This window comes from Calypte anna, chromosome 5 (assembly GCF_003957555.1).
Source record: "Calypte anna isolate BGI_N300 chromosome 5, bCalAnn1_v1.p, whole genome shotgun sequence".
NCBI classification, from domain to species: domain Eukaryota; kingdom Metazoa; phylum Chordata; class Aves; order Apodiformes; family Trochilidae; genus Calypte; species Calypte anna.
The window spans coordinates 468,062-478,241 of NC_044250.1; the positions used below are offsets into that span (position 1 = coordinate 468,062).

General features: G+C 55.2%; 1 protein-coding gene across 1 annotated transcript; it reads right to left on the minus strand.

Annotated features, from left to right (window-relative positions):
* Positions 1–1,614: 1,614 nt before the first annotated feature.
* RAD51 (RAD51 recombinase) lies at positions 1,615–8,959 on the minus strand. The gene is made up of 10 exons (XM_030451081.1): positions 8,886–8,959; positions 7,628–7,735; positions 7,084–7,221; positions 6,222–6,339; positions 5,875–5,966; positions 4,882–4,976; positions 4,107–4,220; positions 3,262–3,391; positions 2,918–3,039; positions 1,615–2,635 (listed from the first exon to the last, which is right to left on the minus strand). The coding sequence occupies exons 2-10, from the start codon at positions 7,712–7,714 to the stop codon at positions 2,512–2,514; spliced, it is 1,020 nt and encodes a 339-aa protein (XP_030306941.1). The 5' UTR covers positions 7,715–7,735; positions 8,886–8,959; the 3' UTR covers positions 1,615–2,511.
* Positions 8,960–10,180: the final 1,221 nt, after the last annotated feature.

The following is a 10,180-nucleotide window of genomic DNA, read 5'->3' on the forward strand; positions in this document are numbered from 1 at the left end:
ACCATTTGCTGTGCTTGGGATGAGCCAGGGCAGCTTTTCTCTGGGGTGCCACCTTTCAACCCTTGTTTTGTTTTTTTTCTTATTCTGGACCATTGGTGAACACTTTAATCTTCCTGTGAGTTTGTTTGCTTCACTTTTTTAAAAGAACCAGACTTCAGTTTTGTCTCAGCAGAGCAGGGTCTGGCTTTCTGCTCCCTCCTGCCCTCCCTGCCTGTGTCCCTGTCCCTTCCAGGGCAGGGAGGTGTCCCCATGTCTCAGGAGCTGGGGACAGGTTTCTGCCTCCTTTTTCCTCATCTCTGGAGCCAAATTCGAGCCCCTCAGCTGCTGGGAGGGGATGGGGAGCTCTGGCAGCCCCGTGCAGGCTCAGACAGAAGCTGTGAAATCCCCACCCAGAGAACCCCCTGGGCTCTGATTCCCCCTTTTCCTGTGCTGTGGATCAGGAGGTGACAGAAGAACACCCCTGAATTCTGCTGGCAGGGGGAAGCTCTGTGCCTGGAACCTTCCCAAGCACCAGGGGTTTGGCTTTTGGTTTTCCCAGTCTGCAGCTGGGAGGGAAAGGGAAAGGGAAAGGGAAAGGGGAAGGGGAAGGAGAAGGGGAAGGGAAAGGGGAAGGGGAAGGGGAAGGAGAAGGGGAAGGGAAAGGGGAAGGGGAAGGAGAAGGGGAAGGAGAAGGGGTGGGAGAAGCCAGAGCTGGAGCTTGGATTTGCAGGAAGCTGAAGTGGTGTCTGCAGGGAGAGCTTTGGTACCTGGCCCAGGTTTGGGAAAGGCTCCACCCAGAGAAGGGACTGAGCCCAGGGAGAGACATTTCATTCCCTGCAGTGCCTCAATGCTGAAACATCAGCTTAACCTGTGGTGAAAAGCAATGAACCTAAAGAGTCACTGAAGCTGTGTGATTGATCCTCACTGAGCTGGTCTGCGAAGTAAAGGGTTTGGAAGTGAATCCTGCTGGCACTTTGTCTCCTTTGATTGTTCTGCCAACATAAAAGACAAAAGTTCTGTGTCTCTGGGTGATGATTCCACGTGCAGGGAACAAAGTGCAAGGTGATTTATTTATCAGGGGCTCTGCAGCAGCCTGGGAGGTGGGAGAGAGGAGGGAAAGAGGAAGACAAAGCTTCAGGAAAAGGGAAATGGGAGAGAAAAAGGGTGACTGTCACCTGGGGGGGTGTCAAAGTGAACCTGAGGGCTCTTTGTCCTTTGAGAGGGACCCCTGAGAAGCATCTCATGGGGGCAGCAGGAAATTGCAGCATCAGTGATGGCTCCTTGGGGACAAAGCCATCCAGGGGTTCACAGCACAGGAATCCTGTCCTGGGCAGCTGCTGGAGGGATGGGGGGAAGGGGACCTGAGGAAGAGGTTTTGGAAAAGGTTTTTCTGTTTAAAATTCCTGGGGTTCTGACCCCACCAGAGGTGGAGCTGGAGGAGGGAGGAAGCTCTGGGGGTGCTGGGAGAGGTTCAGAGCAGTGAAGTTTGTGTTTGGGGGGGTTAAACCCCCCCCTGCAGCTCGAGATGAGTTCTGGCAATGTCACCCCCAGGTAAAGAGCCCACGGGGCCCAGCTGCCTCCCTTCCCTCATGATTTGTCCCAAAAAAAGAAGAGGAGAAGTTTCTGCTGCCAGGATATTACTCTCTTTAATCAAGCTTAGAGCAGCTCACAACAGTGTGGCTTATATATAATTATTGCAGAACATAAAAGAACCTTTTTAGGCTCAGAAAGCCTTCCAGAGCCAGGGCTGCACTGCACACCCCACAGCGAGGAGATGAAGAGGAAAGGAAAACTCCAGGCTGAGAGGGACTGAAGGTTTCTGTGTCTTCTCACTGCCTACAGAGAAACCTGAACTGACAGAGGCTGCAGCCCAGAAACCTCTCAGCTGGGTACTGCTTTCATGGTCCTCTTTATTAAAAGTAGATTTCCACAGAGCAGTCAGGAAATACAAAAAAAAAAAAATCTTCCCCCCCCAAAAGCAACCAAAAGAATGAACTGAAATGTAAATTAACAGTTCCCCACCCCCAGTGTGCTGCAGCATCCCAAACAAAGTGAACACGAGGAATATGGACTGTGAGCACCAGCAACACCCCCACCTTCTCCCTGCAGACACCTCCTGCTTCATTTGGTAATTAAAGGAACTCAGGAAGAACTGAAGCTTCCCCCCCTTTTCTTAGGGGACAAACCCATGGATGCCACCTCAGTCAGCAGGTTCTCATCAGTGCCCACGTCCTCTTGGATGTTACTGAGCAGTAGGATCCAGCTGTGAGGACAATCCCAAGGCTGGGGTGCTCTGGGGGTGCTCTGGGGGTCCCAGCTCCTCCTAACAAGTGAGGAAAGCCCCAGAGGGCAGAGCTGCCCCAAGCAGCCCCCCCAGATGTCCCTCAAAGTCTGTTTTTCACCCAATGGATTTCTGTGCCAAGGTGCAGCAGATTCCTCTGCTGTGTTGGGAAAAAGTCAGTGAGGTGCCCAGCAGAAAGGAGCCTTTTGTGGACACCTGCTCGTGGGTTCCTTAGGAAGTGAAGGGTGTCCTCAGTCCTTGGCATCTCCCACTCCATCAGCATTGATGGCAAACATGGCCTCAGCCTCGGGCAGGCAGGGGGAGTCGTAGATCTTACAGATCCTGGTTTCCCCACGGCCTTTCCGCAGGTAGAGCCTGAGGGGGAGAAGGGAGGAGGAGAGGTAAAGGTGTGAAAAGGCCCCCCCAGCAAATCTCCAGCACTGGAAGGGGTGTCAGGATGTGAACACAGCCCCGGGGAGCTGTGGGAACTGATCACAACTTGGTGAACCCAGCCAAGCAGCTCTGAGCTCTGGGTCTCCCCAGGCTCTGTCCGTGGCCATTGCAGCCTCCTAAGCACAGCAGGGACCTTGCTCTGCAGCAAAAGCCACACAAAGTCTCCCAAAACAGGGCCCAGGGAAGGAGAATCTGTTCCCTCACCTGGTGGTGGAGGCGTGGGCAATGATGTTTCCTCCAATAGGTTTCTTGGGGTCTGCAGCAAACATGGCTGCTCCATCCACTTGTGCCACCACTTGGTTGGTGATCACCACAGCCACACCAAACTGTGGGGAGAAAAGCAACAAAGCAAAACCCCTTTGTTGTCTGAGGAAAAGGGGGAGGAGGGAAAACCCCTCCCAAAACCCCCAAGCCACAGAGCCTCCTGCTCCTGCACCCCCAGGGAACGGCAGCAGCCACGACGCCGTCTGTACCAAACTGCTGGACCTGACAAGCAAACCAACCTGCTGGCCAGCCCTGCAGAGCATGAAGCCACAAGTGATGCTCACCTCATCTGCCAGCCTCAGCAGCATCCGCAGGAACCTGGCCAGGTGCATCTGCCTGGCTGAGAGCTCCCCTCTGCCCGAGTAGTCGGTGCGGTACAGGGCCGTGGCGCTGTCCACGATCAGCAGCGCGTACCTGGGGGACAGGAGGCAACATTCCAGGCAGGAAAGGTGCTGCTGCGTGATTAAAAACCTGGATTTATGGCACTCTGATACAAACCAGCCCAGAATTTAACGTTCTGACCCCACAGGTGTCCCGTGGAGGGGTTCCCACACACCTCCCACCACCACCTCCTTCCCCCCTGAGGGAGCCGCTGCCAATCGTCTGACTCCAGCTCTCTGTGGGGTTTCTCTGGTGCCTAAAGGACAAATCCTGTTCTGGAAAAGTCCCTCCTGTGAGGGCAGTGAGAGAGATGCTGGAACAGGTTGTCCAGGGAAGCTGTGGCTTCCCTATCCCTGGCAGTGATGGAGGTTGGATGGGGCTGGTGGGAGGGGTCCCTGCCCATGGCAGAGGGGCTGGAACTGGATGAGCTTTAAAGGTCCCTTCCAACCCAAACCATTACATTTAAATTTGAAAGCAATAACAAACTGATCTCTTTAAAAACTTCTTTTTAAAGTAACATCAGTTGACAGACTGAGCTTCCCCTCTGGCACCACCCAGCTGGAGTGACCAGACCTGAGCTAAGGGAGGGAACCCCACAGGAAGCGTCTGGCAACAACGACCTTCACTTGGGAAGCCAACGTTTGCCTTTGGCATCAGAGTTCTGGGGTCTCCTGTTCTTTTTGGGGTCTCCTGTGCTCGCTGCTGCTCCCCAGGCAGCTCTGGGAGGGGAAGGTCCCTCTGTGCTCACCGTGACTCAGCCATCATGGCAGAGGCCTGGTAGAGGAGCTGGGTCTGATGGTCTGTGTTGAAGCCCCGGGCGTAGGCCACGTTGTCGAGGACATCACTGCCAGACAAGCCATACCTGGGGGAAAGAGAAAGCAAACACCTTGGATAAATACCAATCCCTCAGCAGCAGGCAGGGAGCAGGTTTACCTACAGCCTGGAACAAAAATTCCTGTTCCTGGAAGAGAGAAAAGTAGGAACCACCCCTTGGTGATGAAAAGGGAGAGGAATGATCTGAAACCCCTTCAAGAGAACATTTGCCTGCCTAGGAACAACAGCAAAGCAGAACACCAGAGATTTTCCTCAAAACAAAACCCCAGAGAAGCAAAACCATCTCTCTGGAACAGCAGCAGATGGTTCTTAAAAGCCAGTGATCAGCTGCCTTCCACCTGCAATGCCTCTGTCAGCATTTGATTTCCAAGATAAATAATAACAAAATAATGACAGCTACATTCAACATCCTGAACTTAAATTACTTATAAGGCATTTAGGAGATCCATTAGAATCTGGAGAAGCAGCTGATTACCCTCCTTGGATCAGAACTGCAGCAGTATTTCTCACAATGGGAGAGAACAAAGGCAATTTGTTCCTGCTTCTTATTTCCCACTCCCAGCCCCACTCAGAACTGTCTGAGCTGCAGCAGGCTGCTCAGGACTGTCAGCACCTTCCAGGATGGAGCCCCCACAGCCTCCCTGGGCAACCTCTTCTGCTGTTTGGCCACCCAGGAGAGCAGCACAGACCTCTCAGCCACTGCCAGGAGCCTCTCGGGGCGGAAGGTGCCCTCGGTGTCGATGTACATGGCCTTCCCCTCCCCGCCGCCGCGGTCGATCGGGAGCTGCAGGAGGAGAGAGGGAAAGGAAACACCAGGAAATCATCCTCAGGCACAGGACTCATTCTCACTGCTGGAAAAGAACCCCAGGATTGCCCAAGTCTGACTGCCAGGCCAGAAACCCCCCCCATGCCCAGCAGGTGACAGCAGGCACCGAGCTCCCGTGGCTCAGGTCACCTCTGCCTGGGCAAGGGGAGGCAAAAACTCCCTGGTTTCCATCTCTGACACCTCCACAAGGAATGCTGAGCTTGGAATGTTGTGTTTAGGGGCATGAGGATGTTAAATAAATGACCAAAGTAAACCCAAAGCTTCTCCTACTGCATGAAACAGCAGCCTCTGGAAACACCAGACACCCCTGTTATCAAAACTGAGATCAGGGAAAGGGGTGCCCCAAACTGAGAGATCTTCTGACAGCAAGAGCCAGCTGGAGCCTTTTCAGGAAGTAAATCCAAGTTAAGCTCAGGAGATGTTAGGGAAAGAGCAGCTACCCCAAGCAGCTCCTTGAACCCAACAGTTCATTTCCTTTTTGCAGGACTCATGGTGATGAGAAAGGATTTCTGCAGCCCTGAAGGGAGATCAAACACTGCTCTGCATTTAGGATCTGGGGTTATTCCACGGGGATAAGGAGTTAAATTTGGTTGTCAGAGCACTGAGGAGAAAAACAGTTACAGAACAAGGCAAACAGGCAAAAAAACCCCACCCCAAACTGCTGCTTGCAGTAACCCCAGCAACCAGACCAAGCAGGAAGCAAAAGATCCCAGAAAGCTGCAGGCACAGCCAAGGGTGCTCCAAATCCTCTCACATCCAAGTTTATTGGTAGAGAAAAGTGCACAAAAACCAAATCTGCAGCTTCTGAATGCCTTGTGCTGCCTGGATACTGATCTGAGCCAAGAGCACTACTCACCTGACAGGTCACAGCCAGGGTGTGACACAACTGAGTTTTTCCCGTCCGGAACTCCCCAAATAACTCTGTTATGGACCCTGTCTCTACCCCTCCTGAAGGGAAAACAAAAAGAAAACCATCTTCAGAAGGTCAAGCACTTCAAACAAAGCCCACTGAGAGAGGGCTTTAACCCTCAGTTTAACTCAGTTACTGAGGTTAAAGGTTTCCAGAGTCTGGCTGGCCCCTGGTTCCTGTCTCAGAACTCCTCTGCTCCAGCAGAGCTCCTGTGCCTCACCTGCCTCGTGTGTTCACAGACAAAGAACCCACACAGGAGAAGTGCAGCCTGAGCAGCAGAGAGAATTCATTACCTTGCAGAAGTTTATCAAGCTCTTTGGAGCCCGTGGTGATCTGGATGATCTCTGACCTTCTCTGGTGGAATTCTGTGGCTGTGGTGAAGCCCATCGGGACCAGCTTGGCTGCTTCAGCCTGGAGGAACCCAAAGCAGGCAGTGCCAGAGCCCCCAGCCCAGCTCTGCACCCCTGCAGCTCCCTGTCTGCTGGGAAGGGGAGGCACTGACAGGATTTAATCCATGCACCTCATTTCATGGCCTGCATTGGGGTGGGAGTCTCTGAAAAGAGCTGAATTCTGACCCAAGACACCCACCCAGCACCCCTTTTGTGTGGTTGGTGGAAATTGAGTTCCCCTTCCAGATCTGCTCTGTCCCTGTGCAGACAAACACCCAGGCTGGGCACACAGCCCTGGGGATGCCCTTCCTACCAGGGAGGAAATATCCAGGGTATTGGAGAAGTGTTGGAGTCAAACGTGGGGCTGGGTCAGGCCTCAGTCAAACAGAAACTGTTTGGCAGAGTCTGAACTCAGAAATGTGGTGAGAACACAACTCAGGCTTCACTCTGTCTCCAAGAGTAAACCCCAGGTCAGAGCAGCCTCTGGGAAGCAGTGTCCTCTGCCCAACTCTGAGTTCTTGGGGGAAGAACATAACAAATTGGGCAATGAGGGGTTGCCCCTGGGTGCTGCAGCTCCTCTGGGTTCAGTTCTCAGCCTCACCTTCCCCATGGTTCCTCCCTCTCCACCCCCTGAAGCTGCTCCTGGGTTTTGTCACCTTTCCTGCCCCAATGGAGACCTCCCCAAACCACCAGAGCCCTTGAAGCCAGCAGAAATAACACTGCTGAGTACCCTGAGTCAGATCCTCTCCTTTAACAACCCCCTTACCAGGATTTTGTCAGCTTTGGCTTCACTGATGCCTTTAATGCTCAGCAGCTCCTTCTTTGGTGCATAAGCCACAGCCTCCACCGTGTGGAACCCAGCTTCTTCCAGCTTCTTCACATCGTTGGCATTGATCCCACATTGCTGGGGGGAGAGAAAAGGACAGAGACACAAACACCTGAATCCAGCTCCCACTGAACACCCTCCCTTGGCTTGAGCAGCTCTGGATCACACTCTGTTACTCCAGGTCAGCATCCTGAATGTTAGTTACACAAAACAGAACCATAAAATCCTTTCACCCATGAGATGTCTGCCCAAGGTATTGATGGTTCAGATGGCAGGGAAGAGGCAGAAGACAGCACCCTGCTGGGGGTGATCAGTGCAGGTCAGGAGAGGGAACACAGCCAGGCAACACCACACAAAACACAAGTGCTACACCTGGTGGGGGCTCTGGGTTTGTTTCCTTTTTATTTTTGGCAGATCACAAGTGAGAAGGTGATTTAGCAGCTCCCTGGACAGCTTCTTACACCAGAGGTAACTCCTTACCCACCTCTAACCTGGATATGAGCTGTGGGCCAAAGCTCTCCTCCTCAGCTGAGGTGTCTGCATTTGCTTCCAGCTGCATCTGCATGGCCATCCCCCCGTGCTCAGGGCAGCTCTGCCAGGGAACAGACACCCAGCTGTGACCCAGCTGTGACCCAGCTGTGACCCAACCCTCACCAGGCTCAGGGAGCAGGGACACCCCTTGGGTGACCTCACTGAGGGGCTTGGCAGTGACAGGCAGGGGACAGAGCCTTCCATGGAGGCCAAACAACATCATGGAACTGTCTGGCTTGGAAAAGTCATTTAAGATCATCCAGTCCAACCCTTCCCCCATCCCTGCCCAGGCCACCCCCACCCCATGTCCCCCATCCCCACATCCCCAGGCTCTGAAACCCCCCCAGGGATGATGGGGACTCCAGAACCCCCAGAAACCCCACCTGTGACAACCTGGTCCTGTGCAGATGGAGCTGCAGAAGGGGAAAGTCCCAGACACTGGGATTAAACTACAACCCCAGACCTGGCAGAGTCATGGAATGGTTTGGGTTGGAAAAGAGCTTGGAGATCCTGGAGTCCAACCCTGACCCCAGCACCCCCCATGTCCCTCATCCCCACATCCCCAGGCTCTGAAACCCCTCCAGGGATGATGGGGACTCCAGCCCTGCCCTGGGCAGCCTGGGCCAGGCCCTGACAACCCTTTCCAGGCAGAAATTCTTCCCCAGCTCCAACCTAAACCTCCCCTGGCACAGCTTGAGTTGTGCCCAAAGTTCCTCTTGTCCCATCCCTTGTTCCTGGGGAGCAGAGCCCGACCCCCCCTGGCTCCAACCTCCTCTCAGGGGCTTGCAGAGAGCCACAAGGTCTCCCCTCAGCCTCCTCTGCTCCAGGATCAGCACCCACAGGACCCTCAGCTGCTCCCCAGCCCCTTCCCCAGCTCCATTCCCTCCCCCAGCCCCCGCAGCCCCTTCTGTTCCCGCAGAGGGTTCGGTCCCCGCCCCGCTCCCCCCAGCCCCTTCCCCTCCTTGGCCGCAGGGCCCCGGGCAGCAGCACAGACCCCACACCGCACAGGTTTTACCCCCGGGTTTCCCTCCCTGACCCTTTGCTCAGATTTCCCCTCACAGCCGCACCCGGATCGGGCCCCTCGGGGCCTCCCCACGCACAGCCGCTCCCCGGGCTCCTCCGGGCCGGTACCGACCGCTGCGGGGGGTTCGGAGGCTGCGGAGGGAGGGAGGGGGATGGTGGTGGGGTGTGTGTGCGGTTCCCGGGCTCACCCCGCGGGTTCGGGCTCGGGTTCGGGTTCCGGTTCGGATCCGCTCCCGCCCGCAGCCGCTGCCGGTTCGGAGGAGCCCGCCACAGCGTCACGTGACTGGAGGCGCGCGCAGAGGGGCGGGGCCGGGAGCTCCGCACAGCCCTTAAAGGGGCCGCGTCCCCATTCCCGGGGCCGGAGGAGAGGGGGAGTTGTGCGGCTGGGGGGGCTGTGGGGGTGCGTGGGTGTGTCTGTGGGTGTGTGTGGGTCTGTCTGTCTGGATGTGTCTGTGGGTGTGTGTATGGGTGTGTCTGGGTGTGTGTGTGTGTCTGTCTGTCTGGGTGTGTGTGGGTGTGTCTGTGGGTGTATGTGTCTGTCTGTCTGGGTGTGTCTGGGTGTGTCTGTGGGTGTGTGTATGGGTGTGTCTGTGTGTGTGTGTCTGTATGGGTGTGTCTAGGTGTGTCTGTGGGTGTGTGTATGGGTGTGTCTGGGTGTGTCTGTCTGTCTGGGTGTGTCTGTGGGTGTGTGTCTGTCTGGGTGTGTCTAGGTGTCTCTCTGAGTGTCTCTCTGGGTGTGTCTGTCAGTGTATTTCTATTCTCTGGGTGTATTTCTATTCACAGCCCCCAGGAACACACCAGGAACACTTTGCTTTATTTTCCTTTTTTTTTTTTCCCCTTAATTTTTACTTCTCCATTTGGTTTGGGTGCCTGGGGGAAGCCCCTTCCCTTCCCCTTCCCTTCCCCTTCCCTTTCCCTTTCCCTTTCCCTTTCCCTTCCCCTTCCCCTTCCCCTTCCCCTTCCCCTCCCCTTCCCTTTCCCTTCCCCTTCCCCTTCCCCTTCCCCTTCCCCTTCCCCTCCCCTTCCCTTCCCCTTCCCCTTCCCCTTCCCCTTCCCCTTCCCCTTCCCCTTCCCCTTCCCCTTCCCCTTCCCCTTCCCCTTCCCCTTCCCTTCCCCTTCCCTCCCCTCCCCACCCAATTAACACTCACACTAATGAAGGAACCCAAGCCCTCAGTGCCCTGCAGCTCTGTCCCTGCCTCTCCTGGACTTTCCCTCCCTTTCTCTCCAGGAAATCCCGAGGGATCACTGAGCTCTTCCCATGGATAAACCCCCTGGGGGAGCACCCAGAGGTGGGGAGGCAGCAGAGGGGTCCCAGGGACCCCTGAAGTTTCTTCAGCTTTTCCCTCCTGCTGGCTCCTGGCAGCAGCACTCAGGTGAGGGGGGTGTGATGGGGCTGAAAGTCTGAATTTCCTTTCTCCAGCTGCCCAACATTCACAGGAATTACCCAAATCCTGTTCCTGCTCTGCTCCCCCCCAGGTGTCAG